Source organism: Numenius arquata, chromosome 11, assembly GCF_964106895.1.
Source record: "Numenius arquata chromosome 11, bNumArq3.hap1.1, whole genome shotgun sequence".
Lineage (NCBI taxonomy): Eukaryota > Metazoa > Chordata > Aves > Charadriiformes > Scolopacidae > Numenius > Numenius arquata.
The window spans coordinates 33,694,935-33,711,171 of NC_133586.1; the positions used below are offsets into that span (position 1 = coordinate 33,694,935).

Consider the following 16,237-nt stretch of genomic DNA (forward strand, 5'->3'; position numbering starts at 1 on the left):
GTCCCCTCCTGCCTGGCACCCACCCCATCCCTCCCTACATGGTGCAAGCTTGGGTGAGGACATGCCACCTCTGGCCCCCTGCCCAGCCTGCAGCCACAGCCTCAGGGCAGCACTGTGGGAACCCACACCCAGCCGCCGTGCCGCCGAAGCATGTCCTGTGGGGAGCCTGTGGGCGGCCGAGTGTGCTGCCTCCCTGCCAGGCAGGGTGCAGGAGCCAGCGTGCCAGCGCTCGCCAGCTGGACCATTGCACCTTTGATGCGGGAAGTGGCAGGTGCCCAGGGCAGCCGGGACGACGCCAGGCTGCTGCACTGGCGGGTGCCTCCATGCTCTGCTGCCTGCGGTGGCTGAGGGGTGGGCAGCGTGGCACCATGGGCTGAACTCTCCTGTGGAGGGAGCGCGGTGCCAGTCCCTCAGGGTTGCAGCCAAAAGCTCCCAAATTCCCTTCTGACACTGTGTCAGCGCTGCTGTGGGCACTGCTCCTTGCCCTGAGCCCCAACAGCATCTCCTAACAGCACAGCACCAGAGCAAACCATGGGGAAACTGAGGCACAGAGCTGTGACGTCTCAGAGCTGTGACGCCTCAGCTGTCACAGCCTCCCTGGGAGGGAGTGCTGTCTCTGTCCCCACACCTAGCCTTAGGTCACAGACCAACCAACACAGGTTGGTTCTCCCAGAAACCTCTTCCACAGGGCCCATGCTTCTAGAGAGCGCGTGTGTGTCAAACCGGCGGAGATTTGTGTGGGTCGGCAAGGGGGACAGGGTGCCCTGGGAGCCCCAGGAGCTGTGCTCTCCATCCCCGGCCCTGAGAGACGAGCGGTGCACAGCTCGCCATCAGCCGCTGCCTTGGCACAGCCGTGCTCCCGCCGGCACCGCCAGCCCTGGGGCTGTCCCCACGCCGGCCAAGCACAGGCACACTCCACCGCAGCAGCGAACCCCCTCTGCAGCCTGCCAGCCCCCCGTCCCGTCCTTCCCTTCCCGCCCCCCAAACCAGTGCTCCCGATGCTCCCAGTTGCGCGGCCGCGGCGTGCGGGGCGGCTCTGCCACCTCGTGGCCGCGCTGCCACGGTGGCTGCGCAGCCCACGGCACGGCCCCGAGCCCGGGGGGGGGGAGCCCATCAGCACGGGTCGGGCAGAGAGACGGTGTGAGATATTATAATGTCAGCGTATCAGTCACACGACACAGCATCGGTGGTGCACAGAGCGGTTCTCGTCACCAGAGCTCAAAGTGTCCCCCAAAGGGGTCAGTGGCATCAGCCCCGCAGTGCTGCAGGGGGAAACTGAGGCCAGGAGCGATGCTGGGTGGCCAGGAGGGCTGGGGAGGACCCCGGCCACCACACTCAGCCCGGCACCCTCCCATCATTGACAGTGCAGCTGGGTGCAGGCCGGTGTTGACGTGCCCTTTAGCAGGACACGAAGGCTGTGCTGCTGAAGGAACCAAAATGGCACATCAGGGTGGGCATCCAGGCAGGCATGACACCCCGGTGAGGAACAGGGAGACATGTCTCCAGGGCTGCTCCACCTCGGTCTCTGCACTCAAAGCAGCAATTCCCCCCTGAAAGCCTCTTCCCAAGAGCCCCAGATGCTCCATGCCAGGCTGAAGACCCCCTCTGCAGCACTGCACCCTTTGCAGCTTGGTCCTGATCAAATTGGGGACAATGCTGTCTCATCACCTCTAGAGACACTTTTGTCACTGACACAGATTTCAGCAAATCCCTGGAAAACTGCAGCCACCTGCCCTCACTCCCTCATGCTCCTTTCCTTTGTGCAAATATGGATGGGACATGGCACCCTCATGCCTACACATCAAAACGTGCCTCTCGACTGCCATCCCTTGCACCCACATCCCACGGGGCCGTATTCTGCCAGCTGCTTCCCACCGCCTCCCTGGCCCGGGGTCACCATGGCTGCTCTCCTCCAGCATCTCCCGTGATGAGTCTTCGGGGTGCTGAGCAGATGGCTCTCATCTGATGAAACCTGTACCCTTGGGTGCCAGGCTGGCCATGCTCACACAGGCAAGCTCCAGCCCGCGGGCTCCTGCACAGGGACGGTCACCAGGTAGCTGGAGGGTACGTAGCCCTTCTGGCCATTCACATCCACCAGGCTCCACTCCTTGCTCCCCTTCTTGTCATGCGGCTCCAGCACCACCACGGGCTGCCCTGCCTGGAGGCTCACCTCCTGCGGACTCCTGGCCGCGAAGGAGAAGCCGGCGACCACCTGCAAAAGGCAGGAGAAGGAGGGGAGGAAGCCCTTGCTGGACATGAGGGTCAAAGGGGAAAGGACATACATGGCAGGGCAGGACCTAGAGGGGACATGGAGCTTGATTCCAAGAGGACAGTGCGGTCCTGCCGTTGATGGAGGGACACTGGGGACCCCACCAAGCACAGTTCTCTTGCTTTGTCCACTCCAGGTCCCAGCAAGGCAGACACCAGCCTCATGGGGCACTCGGCCAGGGGCTGTGACACTCCCCTGTGAGGCACATGGCTGCACATGTATGACCACATGCGTGCTGGGAAAGCAGGTCCACCTCCCACCCACACGTTGCACACACAGAGTATCATGGAGCTGGTGGGGTTGATAGGAATGGCCCTGGGGGGTGTCCCCCACTCTCACCTGGAAAGCTGGGGTGAAGGTGGCCACCTGGGGCCTGGGAGCTTCAGGTGGTGCGTACGAATGTCGCCTTCTCTCTATGCCACTCTCCAGGGCTGGCATCTGCATCCCAGGCTGCTGGCTTTGTACTGGACAATAGGGTCGGAGTTTTCCAGCAGGCACAAACCCTCGGGGACCTGAAGGACACGCACACACACAGGTCATGGGGCCCTGCTGCCTGGCACAGGTAGGACTGTTTCGAGGAGAGAGGAATGACAACTTGGCTGTTGCCTGGCATGGCACAGCAGCCCTGTTCAAACTGGTCCATCACTAGGGGATATCCAGAAGCAATGCCCCCAGAAAGGGATTTCAAGACATTTCTGTGTGCACAGGATTCTCCTTTCCCAGCCATGATGAGCCCTGAGCGCTCCCTCATGGGGAAACCTGAACTTTACAGCTAATGGCTACGGGTGCAGCTGGCAAAGCAGAGGTGGGTTTGGGCTGAGCAAACCCTGGAAAGGAGGACCCAGGAGGCAATGGCCCGATGTTTCATCCAAGGTGAGGAAGTGATTTGGGTTTGGTTTCTGACCCTGGTGCCGAGGCGGGGAGAGGGTCCCCATAGCACTCACAGTACCTCCAGCATCCACCAGCCATCTGTTCCTGTTCCCTTTAGTGTCCACACTTTGCAGCAGAGCTACAATTTGTCCCCTTTGCAAGGTCAGGTCCAAGTCTTTGCTGCCACTGATGTTGCTTGTCACTTGGTAAAGCTTGTCTGGGCCGTGCTTGCTCACAAGAGAAAGGACCTTCCGCTCCTCAGTGGGGTTCAGAGGCTGGTGGGGAGCAAGAGACACAGGAGCACTTGATGAGACAGGCAGGAGAATGAGGCCCTCCATGTACACATGCTCTCCTTTCTGCAGGATCACATCCCAGTGAGAGCTTAGAGGAGAAAATCCTTCACACTATCTGCTCTGCCTTATAGTTTGGGGATAAGTGTCCAGAACCAGAAGAGCTGAGACTGTTTCATCCCTGGTTATTCCTAGTCAGCTGCTGTTGGGAAATACTGTGGTTTCTGAGCCAACCTTCCCTACAAGGAGATGTTCTGCACTGGGAAGCCACAGTCCTACCTCTTCATCTAGCTGGCCTGAGACACCCCTTTCCCAGCTCCTACCTGTGTCACAGGGCTCGGTGTGACCGTCTCAAACATCTGGCAGAAGGTATGGAGCGGAGTGCCAGACTGCTTCAAGGTGTCTTCCACCATCTTCCAGAAACTGGGCAGAGGCATGCGGCCATGGGGCATCTGTGAAGATAGACCCACAGATCAGAGAGGGCTGTGGGGAGGGGAAGAGCTGTGGGTAGGGTCAAAAGGAACAGAGCAGGAAGAAAAAAGGTGAGAGAACAGACCTTATCACTAAAGATGAACCTTGCATCTAGGATGTGGTTCCCTTTGGCAAGGAGGGCTGCTGCTCTCTGGCTTTGAGCCACCTGCCCTGGGCAGGGCAGTAACACATGTGGCTCTTGGGCTGTACCCAGCCCACCTCAGCAGTCCCTGGGTCCTGCTGTCCTGCCCCAAGCTCCCAGTCCATCCTGCCTGACTAAAAAGGGAGACAGGTAGATGTAGCTCAGGGTAGATGTCTACACTGTAAGCATCCCAGACTAAGTAAGGGGAACCCACCCTCAAGATTAGGTACCTATGAGCAGTGCCCAAGAGTATACCTCCACGCAGCTGCATCTTGTTCTCATCTTGGTCATGAGTCAGGCCATGGCTATGCTCTGCCCCAGGGCTGTGGACTGGACTGACCCACCACATTTGCAAATGTCAGGCTCAGAGGCTGTGCTGTGAGGTGTCCTAGGAGATATATCCCAGGGTATGAAGGTTTGAGGGATGCTCATTCCTCAGGCCAAGAGCTGTCCTTCTCCTTGCCTCTCCAGCACAGAGCTCTCGGGAGCTCAGAGTTAACACTGATTTCTCAGGCAGCACATCAATAAATTACCAGTGGTGTCCTCAAAGAGAGAGCAAGACACTTCCTGGCAGTAAAGAAGAGACAATTTGGCTTTCCCCAGCCAAAGGGGAGGAGAGATCACTTACAAATGCTAGTCAGGGAGCTGTGTGTCTGCAAGGGCAGGCTCGGACTACAGCAAACCTTCAGTGCCTTGGCATCCAAGTGATGTCCCAAGCCTGAAGAAGGCACGTCTGGCTCAGCACACCAAGGGGTCACTCTCACCTGCTCTAGCTCCTTTTCTGCCTGGTGCAGGACCTGGGCAGCCAAGTCCCGTTGCAGGGCACAGAGAGAGCACAGTATCTGCCCCAGGATCTGCAGAGCCACCTGGTTGAACCGCGGGAGCTCAGCCACGAGCAGGGCATTGATGGCAAGGTACGTGTTCATGGCTGCCTCCTCATCATACGTCACGCTGCCCATCTCACTCTTCCGCTCCTGGATCTCCTCATAGTCCAGCAGCTTGTCCAGGCGCTTCTTGACCAGCTGTTGTGGCCCCACCAGCATGTCTGAGAGGCTGCAGAGGGGCTGGCAGACCAGCCTGTCCAGCCGTCGCTTCTGTGGGGCAAGAGAACCCAAATCTCCACGTGAGCCCCCCACCACAGGCCCAGCTGTCTTCATCAGGCACTGCCTTACACAGGAGAAAAGGCTTGGGGACCTGTTGAAGGGCTTGTGTGCAGCAGGGAGTATCTGAGGCATCTTTCCCTGAAGGCACATAGGACACCAACCAAAGCAAACCCTTGGTAGAGAGCAGTCATGCACGCCATGATTCAAAACTTGTGCTCCATGCAAATGACTTGGTAGGACCCTTATGTGCAAGGTCCCATGGGCCAAGGGGGGTGCTGCAGTGACTGTCCCATGCAGGTCATAGTGTCCTGGTTTGACAGAGGCCCTCAGCCCAGGGTCTGTGTGGTTATCTCATGTAGCCACCCTCTCTCCCCGTGCTGATGCTCACTGGGGATGTTGGCATCCAGGCATGGGGTTCAGGCTGCCATGCCACACTCTTCACTGCTCATAAAACCTCCCTGACTGCATTCACGGTGGCGGCCACCACCCGAGAGGCAATCCTAAAGAACCAAGCCAGGGTGGAGGGAAGCTGTGGAAGGAGAAAGATGGGTGGCTCTTGGGCTCCCAAAGGCGACTATGGCTGCCCACAAGGTATGGGTAGGTTGTACTGAGGTTTGGGACCAGACACCTGTGTGAGCCAAATAAACAGTACACCCAGTTTCTCATCATCCTGTGTTCTGCTGCAGCCCTGCCCACATGGCTGACCATGAACATGTGAAGGCCCTTAAGGCACAAAGAGTCTTTAATGGCCCAGATCAGCCTCACCTGGGGCCTCCACCCACACCTATTTAAGGGCCTGTGGGAATGGTGGTTTCAGCCTCTGTCTCCTGGGTGGGCCTTGGGCCCCTGCTGTAGGTAGCTCAGCTTCTGGATGAACCCATCAGATAGGTGTTGTAGCTTGTCTCTAGCCCTGGATGGACTTTAGAGCTGTGTTGTAGTTGTGCCTCTGGCCCTGCCTTCTCTTCTTTCCTGGATGAACCCTGGAGCTGGCTTCTCACTTCATGTGTCTGGGACTGCTGATGGATCCTGTTACTGGCTCTGCCTGCAATGTTCAGGGGACTGCGCGTGTTGGTGAGGACATTGTCTGCTCTGAGGTCCTCCTCAACTCTTGGCTGCCCTGCCTCGGGGGAGCAGCTAGCCCCTACTGGTGTGAGCAATGCTTGGCTGAAGGCAATCTACAGGGAAGGAGCACTCACAAACTCTGGGAAAACAGTGCAGTGGAGGTATTCTGCAAGGCGGCGGTACTGCTGGGCAGGTCCCTCGTCGAGCTGCAGCTCACGCTTGTGTGGGGTGGCCAACAGGAATGCCTGGAAGAGAGAAAGCCATCAGACCTGACCTGCAGAAGCTGCCCAACACTACTTAACCCATCTGTAACCTACCCCTGTGTTCTCAGACATGCCAATGTCCCAGCCTGGGTGCTCTTTGCTAGCAGCCCGATGGGACTGATGCACTGGGCTGCTCTTTGCAAGCCATGGAGCTCACTTAGGTGTTAGCAAACCTCTCCCCCTGAGCAGGCGTCATGCACTGGCTTGCAAAAGCACTCCTAGCCCAGCAAGGTGGGCCCAAGCAGCCTGCCCCAGCTTGACATTTTCTGGTGCTTTGACACTTGGGTTTGGCACTCCAATATCTCCATGGAGTTTTTTTATATCTTTGTACAAAATCTTCCCCCTGCCTTTGCATGGAAAATGAGACTGGTGGGAGAGGAAAGCAGCTAGGGATGGTTTGGGTGGAGATCCTCTTCTGCTTTGAGAGGCTTTGTTTTAATGTTAACTCTGTGAGCAGCAGTCTCCTTCCTGCCTGGAGGCAGATTTTGTCCCATAACCTCTAGACCTAGAGAAGGCAGCACCGATCTCCCATATCCCCAGCCTGCTGCTGGTGCCAAGGGAAGCCTGGCCTCCTGCTCTTCCTGGGCTTGGCTGCACTGCTCCTGCAGTCAGTCCTGGAGCAGTTTCTGTTTGATTCTCATCAACCATGGCTGCCATGGGCCTCTCTGAGTGCCCTGATCTCTGTCCTAAATCCTGTCTTTTTGCCTGTGGTCATGTTTAAGAAAACCTTTGTAGTCCTCCTTGCCACCAGAGGGACTGGAGACAGAAATATAAAATGGGAAAGGGATTGACTCTTTGAGCAGAAGGTGGCAGCTCTGAGACCTGTGTGCTTTTCCTCAACCCTGCAGGGGCTCTTACACAAGCAGAGGTGGCTGTGATGATCTTGCACGCACCAAGATTTGCCTCTCCTTGTGGTGGAGGCATTGGTACAGACAGATGTACAAGAGGGAACTGCCAGCCAGCCTAAAGAGAGGCTGGACTGCCTCTGCCCTATGAGAACATGTCTTCATCTGCTCCTCAGGATGTCTTTGAGAAGCTTTCAGAGGGAGAGAGATGGGACATGCGTGCCAGCCCCACCTTCCCCACCAGCAGCTCCTCTGAAGCCATGTCCAAGCCCCAGCATGACTCCTAACCACAGCTTATTATCTAGGCTGCCCAGCCTATTTGCAGACACTTGATGTCCTGGCTGAAGCCAATAAGCTGGCTTACAGAGATGCAGCTTGCTGCCAGGCCGGTCCCCAGGAGCACTCAATGTCCCAAGGAACTGCCCCCCAGCTGATGCCACATCTCACTGTTATACTGATTGCTATCCTCGTGTTTTCCACTCTAATCCTATTTTACCTACTCCTTAGGCTACAGGGAGTCCTTCTGTCCCCTTTTCCTCCTTCCCAATGCTATATGGGGAGCCCTTGTCAATATTTTCACAACAAGGTATTTACAACCCTTGAATTGCTGTTTTCTGAATCCTCTGCTGTTTCCTGAGACTTTCCTGATAATACAGTGTCTGGGGATTTCGAGTTTTGCCATTGCTCATACTTTCATTTCCCTCAGATGCCCCAAGGGATTTCCATGAGAAAATCACAGCAGCTACTCAGCTGGGTCATCTCAGAAAGAAGTTTGTTGTTTCCCTTCTGCCTTATACCTGTTATGCAAGAATTCCCAGGCTGAACAATGCTTCTCAGCTATTTAATGCCTTGAAACAATGATCAGTTTAAAGACCGATTATTCTCAAATGACACCCAGCTCAGACTGTTAAAAAACCATAATTTTGTTTTAAGCTCTGCTGGACCTGAGCGATCTTTGGATGTTGTGCAAGCACAACATCTTTAGCTGAGAGGTGTAAGTCACGGAACATCTCCAACTGACACTGGTTTCCACAGTTGAGAGTGTTCTGCCATCCTTAGAAATGGGTCCTGAGCCTGGGTGGGGCCAACCCCCTGCAAGTGGTCAGAGTTTTACCTCTAAATGGCCCAGGTAGGATGCCACGTTCTCCTTCAGTGCAGCCACGCTGGATACCACGCACTGAAACTTCTCCTCCAGGTCATCATACTCCTTGTCCTCCGTCTGCAAGGCAAGAGGCAGCTTATCCCCAGTACGGGCAGGGCAGGTGACGCCTCGGGTGCCTCTCACTGGGTGCTAACACAAAGAGCAGCCAGGCACCTGCCTGAAGCTCACAGCACTGGGGACAGGCAGAGGAGACCCTGAGAGGCTCAAGGAATCTGAAAGTGCGCCAAAATCTAAGGTGCTTGGGATGCGTGCAGAAACATGGCTTTTGGTGTGGTTGTGGTGCTGGGGAACACTGGGGTGTCTTGCCTTTCGCTGGGGTGCCTGTGGGTCCTTTGGGGGTCAAAGCACTCCCCTGCAGCCGGGGAGCAAGGTGTGTACCTGCATCCCTCCTACCCTGCTGGTCCTTGGGATGTGACACATTTAAGCTGCTTGAAAATGGGACTGTGGCTCATGTGACACCACAGGCCACTGGGTGTCAGCATTGGCCATGCCACCTCAGCTCTGCTCTGCCCCGTGATGAGGCATCTCAGGAGGCAGTGGAAAGCCCCATAAACAACCCAAGAAGCAGCAGTGTGTCTGTGGGTGCTGGCAGGGGGGTGCAGGCTGCCCACCTTGGCCACGATGCCAGCCTCATGCATGAAGAGTCGGCTCAGCCGCGTGGTCTTCTTGGCAATGGAGTGGGTGTTGAGGCGCGCGAAGCGGTCCCGCAGCGTCAGGTGCTCGGCCTTGTTGTATTTGGTTGCTGTCTCGGGTGGGGGGCACACAAGGTGGGAGGAAAAAAGATCAGAAGAGGAAACTTCAGGACAGCATCCTGAAGGGTCACATCACAACAAGGGTGACCAGCACCTAGGCCGGGAGCCGACAAGTCCTGATCAACAGGATAAGCACAACCCACATCAGAGAAGGGCAGCCACGGGGAAAGTACTATGAAAACCAAAAAGAGCAAGCTTCTATTTGTGGGGAGCTTGATTTCTCCTATCCCAAGGGCAGGACTGTTCCTCCCAGTTCTCCAGCTCCAGGAATGCAGACAGACTGGTTTTGTGCTCAGCGCACACACCCCCCCATGCCACCCTGCTCCTGCAGCCTTCAGGTCTTGCCTGGAGTGGCATTTGCAGGACCAGAGCAGAGCCAGGAGCTGCCCGTGTCAGTCTGAGGCTCCACCAGGCAGGACGGGTGGAGGGCAGGAGGGCTTTGAAATAATTGAAGTGGGAATTAGTGGAACACCAAGGGGAGGTGACTGGGGTTGGGCTGGGGCTTCCCAGATGCCGTGTCCCCTGCCCGTGCCATGCCCCCTGCCCGCTCACCTACTTCTCTGCGCCGTTTGTACTCGTTGATGTTGGCGTTGACCTGGGCCATGGCACGGACGGCTGCCTGCAGGGCCGGGTAGGCGATGGCACTGGTGGAGGTGTTCTCCAGGATCTTCCCTAGCAGCAGTGGGTATTTGGTGACCCTCTGCACCGGCATCACCAGGAAGAAGCTGAGGTCCGACGCGCCTGTGTGAGGCCTGATGGAGAGGGAAATCACTCAAGGTCAGCGTGGAGGGCTGCCCTCCCACCCTGCTGCTCTTCCCAGCTTATCTGTGAGCATTTTTGGGGGAAAACAGTCCCTTTCCAGCTTTAGGGGAGCTTTGCTGCCTTGGACATGCTGTGCCCAGCAGCCATGGGGGGTTTCTGGCTGTGAACCCCTGCTCCCCGCCAGCTGTGCGGCCACACCCCCAGGAGCACTGGCAGGGGGACACTGTCCCTGCCAGCCACGAAGGCAGTGCCAGCCCCAGGCGGGTGCCTGGCATCCCTGAACAGTGCTGCGCTTGTCTAGCCAGAGGCACGGGATCAGCGCTTTCTCCAGAGGGAATGGGGAGGGAGGCTGTGGACAAAGTGCAGGCAGGCTGCAGGCAGGACTCCCCTTTGGGAGTCCCACTGCCTGCTGTGCCCTGAAACAGAGAGCAGCAAATCTCAGCAGCTGCTCCACTGCCACTGATGCTTCTCCTGGCTCCAACAGTTTGTGACACCCCTAGGAGTTCAGGAGGTCCCTCAGGGCCAGCCCGTCTCTTGTGTCAAGCTGGGAAAGGTATCCTCTTGGGCTGTGGAGCTGGTGGGAGCTGAGTGCCAACCCTTCCTCAGTTTTGGGATCCACCATAGAAGATCACCAACCCATAGTGCCCCTTTGGCAAGTGGCCCCAAGGATGCAGGACAAGCAGCTAGGGACTACAGAAGGCAATGCCACAAAGGTGATGGCCATGATATTACACTCAGCCTGGTGGCACGTACCCATGCTGGAAGCTTGCCCAGAGAGGAGAAGGGTAAGGCCAGTAGGTAAAACAGGGAGAGGGAGATGGTGGCCTCAGCAGCAGGTACCTACACTGTTGCATTCAAGGTCTCCAAGATCTCCTCCTGCAGCCTGGGGTCCTTGCGGTAGCTCTCCACCAACAGGAGGGCATGGTCATAGCTGGCACAATAGATCTTGTAGACGGTCTCCATCTCCTCCTTGAACTCTTGGAACAGGGTGCCTGGGGAAGGAGAGCGAGGCGAGAGGAAAGGATGGTCCTCTCCTATTACCTCAGAGAAAGGTGGAGGTTTCTTCCCAGCCTGCTGGAAGGGTGAAGCTGGCAGAGCAGTGCCAGCCAAACATGCCAGGCCAGTGTTCTGCACCCCAGGTATCTCTGCTAAGCTGGACCTGATGCTGCACCCTCCCCCCCCTCACTTTCTGCAGGCTGGGCAGGTCTGCCTTGCCCCTGTGGGGTGAGCGTGGGTGGCTGCCTGTGGATTGTGGTGTGCAGGCAGCAGCGCTTCCCAGAGCCAAGGGAAGTGCAGCAGGTGTCAGGGTGTGTAGGCTGGGGGCTGCACCTGGGCACAGCACCAGGCAGTGGCACTGCCAGCACCAGCAAAGGCATGGGTGGGCATGGGTCAGCTCTCTTACTGATGCAGAGCAACTGCTCTTGCTCCTGGGTGGCCGTGGCTTCCAGACCCTTCAGAAACCGTCTGGAGACGTGGAGGATGTCGTCGGTGTTAGAGAAGAGTCCTTCCAGGTCAAGTTCAGGTAGCTGAAGGGAACAAAGATGCCCCAGGGTAAGCCAAGTACATCAGACAGAGGTGGACCGTGTGTTCTGGGGGCACTCACACCCTTCTGAGTGCTCATGTCCTTCCAGCTGCCCCACGTGACACCCGAGGAGCTGGAGTGATGCTCTATTTCAGGAGGCACTGGGGATGCTGAGACCTGGTTGTGCTCCCAAGCAGGGCAATGAAGCCTTTTCACGTTACAAATGCAGAGTTAAAGCCATAGGATGGCTGTACTAGGTCAGACCCAATGTCCATCCAACCCAAGACCTTGGCTGATCAAGGAAAGCCCAGAAAGGCTTTCCTCCTGCAGTGATTTGGGCATCTTGCAGCTCTCGACAGGTTCACCCTATGGTCCCCAGCCCCTGGGTGGGGTACGTGCCCCCTCTCACCTGCTTCTTCTGGAGGTGTGCCCGGATATCTGCCACACAGAGCTGGATGTTGTGGACATAGCTGGCCTCAGTGGTGATGAGCTCCTCCACGGCCAGCCGCTGGCTTAGCTCCATCCTGTCACAGGGCATCACCTCCTCGTAGATGGCCTCTTCGGTCTCAGCTGCATCCTCAGCATCGGGCTCTGTCCCATGGGCACTCGCCATCTCAGTGTGACACTCTGCAGGGGGTGGCAGAGGCTTAGGAACAGGCTGGGATGGTGCCCAACCCAGCTCAGTGCTCGTGCTCCCTCCCCTGTGCCGGGGAGACATCCCCAGGGACACTCAACCCACCTGTACTTACAAGCAAGGTGTGGATGACACTCCAAAACCATAAAACCATAAAGCACCACGAGCCAGGAGCAGGCTGACAGCGGAAGGCAGACACCCACGTGTGGCAGGCAGGGACTTGCCACACACACGTGCCCAAACTCCGGCGACCGTGTGCAGGGCCAGGGTGCGGGCAAGGGGAGCCCCAGCTCAGCAGCACTCACCCCTAAGCAGGGGTGGTCCCCGAAAGCAGAGCGGGGTTAGTCTGTGTCCCTCCCTGCCTCGGCTGTCAGCGCCTGGCACGTTGCCTCCTGTTTAAGAGTCCTATTCAAAGTACAAAGGGTGTTTTTGCAGTGCTTGAACAAGAGACGCTTCTGTGGCAGGGAGAGCTGGTTTAAAAGTGACGGGGACGGGAGAGAGAAGTGGGCGAAGCTGCAGGCGCCGCTGTCAGAGACACTCACAGCCCCTGGTGCGCAATGCCCGTGCCCTGCCCAGCACAGCCCGTTCCCCTCTCCTCTGTGCCTGTGGAGAGCATGAAAAATTGGAGCTGACTCATGCTGTTTCCTTCTCAGTGAACACCCTCTGCTCTAACTGATGCCGAGGAGGATGGAGCAGCTCCCAAAGCATCACAGATAGTGCTCGGTCACAGGCAGGAGGCCTTGAGAGAGAGACAGGGCACAGCCCACGCCAGAAGAGCACACAACTCGGCTGCATCCAGACCCCAGCCGGGGGGAGGGATGCTGCCAGGCAGCCTGCCCACGAAGGCTGCGGAGGAGGTGAGGAGCGAAGGCAAGGCGGAGGTGGCTCGGCGGGATAAAAGCAAGATGGCACAAGCAGCAGCAGAGGGAGGGTGGTTCTGCATCTGCCCTCCACCGCCTGCCCAGCCAGTGCCAACCTCCATGCCTGATAATCAGCTGGACTGCAGCATGCCAGGCGCTCATTTCGGAGGCTGCAGCCCTGGGCACCTGCGGTGGGAGCAGGGAGCGGGGCTGGCAGGACAGCCCAAGCATCTGCTGGGGGAGGGTCCAGCTAACAAGCAAGTGATGCAGTTTGAGCACAGGGCAGGGTGAATGTCCTCTCCTGGCACATGCCCACTGCTGCACTGGAGGAGAGCTGGGCTTGGCACAACAAGCAAATGCCTGTGAGAAGGTATGGGACCTCTGCCTGCCTTACAGGGACACGTTACCCTGCCAGCTGTCATCCCTGCCCTCTGTGGATTTGGCTGTTGCCCCTGCCTGTGGCATGGCTTTGGCTGCTAGGGGACATGGGGAGTAGGGGACACTTTCCTGTGCCCCTTTGGGTGCTTCTGAGGTGTTCAGGCAGGATTCCCATCAAGGACTCTTGGACCAGCCCAGCGTCCTCTGCCTGGGGGTGACCATGAGATCCTTGCTCAGAGGAAGGGCTGCAGTGGAGGCAGGTGGAAAGCCACGATCTGAGACATCCCCTTAGCCCTAGTAAGATGCCCTGCAGCTCGGGGACATGCAGGTGCTGGGTGTCACTGGTCCCTGCACCAGCATCCCCCAGAGCACAAAGCTGCTTTGGGGGGTTACCCCCAAGCTGGGGAAACCTCTTTCCCTCCCCTCATCCCCTCTCCGCCCCCGCCCCCCCCAGCCTGAAACATCAGAGGGAATTGTGCAAAACTAAAAAGAAGCATTTCTGCGCAACGCTGGACCAGGCAGAGAGAGCAGGTTTCATTCTCCTCCCAGGCAGCTGCCCGCCTTCGACATGTCACCGCGCATCGGTGGCTCCGAGCATCCCTGTCCGTAAAGCGGGGACCGGGCAGCGTCCCCAGCCAGCACTCAGGGACCCTCACGCAGGGGATGCCGCGGGGCCCCTGGCACCCCCGGCTCCAGCCCCACAGCTCCCACCCTGCGCCCCGAGGGACGGGCTCCGTGCCATCTCCCTGCTTCTCCCCGCCGCTCCGGCCCCGCCGTCACCTCCCCGCCCCGAAACCCCCGGCCCCGGCTCTTACCTGAGGAGGAGGCCGGGGCTGGCGCCGGGGAGCCGTGCCCGGCTGCGGCCGCTCTGCCGCTGCCTGCGGGGAGTTAATGATAAACCCGCGGCGCCGCAGCCCGGCTGGGCACGGCCGGCGTGGGCAGGACGGGCCGAGCCCACGGCCCGTGGGGTGAGACGGCACCCAGAGCTCGGTCCCCGCCGTCCACCCGCCGCGGGGCCCGGCCGCGGTGGGACGAGGAGCGCGGCGCCCCGCTCCCTGCGCAAGCCTGGCGGCGGCGGCGGGGGGGCTGGCAGGCGGCCAGGCGGGCTGGTAGCCCGTGTTCATCGGCCTCCGGCGGCAGCCAGACCCAGCCGGGAGAGCGGCTTGGGGAAAGCGAGCCGGGGGAGTCGCTGCAGCGGCGGTGGCGGTGGGATGGGGCGGGGGAAGAGAAGGGATGCTCTCGTCTCTCTCATCTGCAAAAGCAGCTGCTCGCCAAGCGCCGTACCTGGGTCTGTATTAGCCCCCGGCATCGCAGCCGCAGCCCTCCCCCCCCGGCCTTTTCCCCTTATCCATACTCAAACCGTGGTGCTTCTCAGCCAGCGGCACAGCAGCCCCCAGCCTCCTGGTGGCCCGTGTCGGGCAGCAGCTCAGGCTGGGGAGCAGGGGACTCACCGGCTCGCTCCTGCTGGAAATAAACACAGACAAGTCCTCTGTGTCTTTTTATGGCCTTGCTATGGCTCCAGTGTGCTGCCGCCTCAGCACTAGCTCGGTGCCCTGGTGCTCCCGCAGCCCACCCGTGGACGCACAGGCTTCTCCCCGCGTTATCTCGCAAGCAGGTGTCCCCCCGGCCACATGCCCCTCTGCTCTGCCATCGCTTCCCAGCTGCTCAGCCACAGAAAAGGGTTTGGGGCAAACAGAAACGAAAATATATAACTGAGGAAGTGGTTGCACAGATTGGGCCATTGCAAGCCAGTGGCTATTTGGCGTGAGGTTGTTTTTCGCTTGTGAGGTATTTGCATCCTTATAAACAAGCTATTGAGAAGAGAGAGGCTGGTCTGTGCCCAGCTCCTGCAGCTGCGCACTCGTCCTCAGCCTGGCCACAGGGAGGGAACAGCAGCACCTGGGTTTTTCCACAGCGTCCAAAAAGTGTCACAGTAAAAAGGACTCTGAGTCTTCCAGTGACTCACAGAGGTCACAGGCAGTGTCTGTGTCTAGAGCCGAGCCTCCCCACCGTCCAAGATGAGCTCTCCACTGCAGCTCTTCCCTCCCCCAGCTGATGTGTGGGGGCTGATGTGGGCTGGGCAGGGCAGCACGGGGGACCGCATGCATCTGCCCCAAGTGGCTCCCACCCAGCGTTGGTGCTAGAAAGGCCAGCCTGCCCCGCTGCCTTCCCTGCCTGCATCCCATCCTGCCCATGGAGAGGCTGGGTGCAGCTTGTGGGGCTACGCCACGGACCCTGAGCTGAGAGCATGAAACCACTCTCCCTTGTCCCTGCGCTGGAGGGGTGCAGCAGTGCACAGGAGCGGTCGTGGATGGATAAGCTGGGCAGCAACATGGCAGAAGGAGCCAGGGTTGGGAAGAGGCAGAAGCATTAATGCCCAGGCAGGTCTTTGTAGGAGAAGCCAACATGCAGCAATGTCCCCTGGCTGAGTGGGTGGCTGGGGTAAAGCCACCCCACATGAATGGTTCCCAGACTGGCCCACACCATATGGACTTAGAGAGAGACACGTGGCCACAGGAGGGACCTGCACATAGCTGGGCAGCAAGGGCTTTACCTGGCTGTGGCTTTGGGGCAAGATGTTGTCTTTCTTCCCTTGCAGGTGGCAGCAGGGATTCACTCCTCGCCCAGGTGCTTTCTGAAGCAGCGAAACGCCTGGCTGGGCAGCCTTGGGGCTGGCATCACAGCGATGTCAGGAGTTCCCCAGCTCCATCCTTGGGCAGGTGCTCTTACTGCTGCGTCCAGCGAAAGCCATCACCCCATCACCCCTTGAGGCATGTCACCACTGCTTTTCTCCCATCAGCATCTTGTGGCTCATCATGCCAGGGCAGGAACTACACTCCTGCGGCTGCTGA

At 58.6% G+C, this 16,237-nt stretch overlaps 1 protein-coding gene across 2 annotated transcripts; it reads right to left on the minus strand.

Annotated features, from left to right (window-relative positions):
* Positions 1-1,134: 1,134 nt before the first annotated feature.
* On the minus strand, positions 1,135-16,027 carry ARHGEF37 (Rho guanine nucleotide exchange factor 37). 2 transcript variants are annotated; one of them, XM_074156207.1, is made up of 13 exons: positions 15,940-16,027; positions 11,923-12,140; positions 11,394-11,517; positions 10,836-10,983; positions 9,782-9,981; positions 9,089-9,219; positions 8,430-8,534; positions 6,342-6,452; positions 4,807-5,136; positions 3,753-3,881; positions 3,219-3,414; positions 2,609-2,781; positions 1,135-2,212 (listed from the first exon to the last, which is right to left on the minus strand). In XM_074156207.1, the coding sequence occupies exons 2-13, from the start codon at positions 12,124-12,126 to the stop codon at positions 2,003-2,005; spliced, it is 2,061 nt and encodes a 686-aa protein (XP_074012308.1). In that variant the 5' UTR covers positions 12,127-12,140; positions 15,940-16,027; the 3' UTR covers positions 1,135-2,002. The 2 variants fall into 2 exon arrangements, with proteins under 2 accessions (XP_074012308.1, XP_074012307.1); XM_074156206.1 differs by lacking the exon at positions 15,940-16,027 and adding an exon at positions 14,670-14,694.
* Positions 16,028-16,237: the final 210 nt, after the last annotated feature.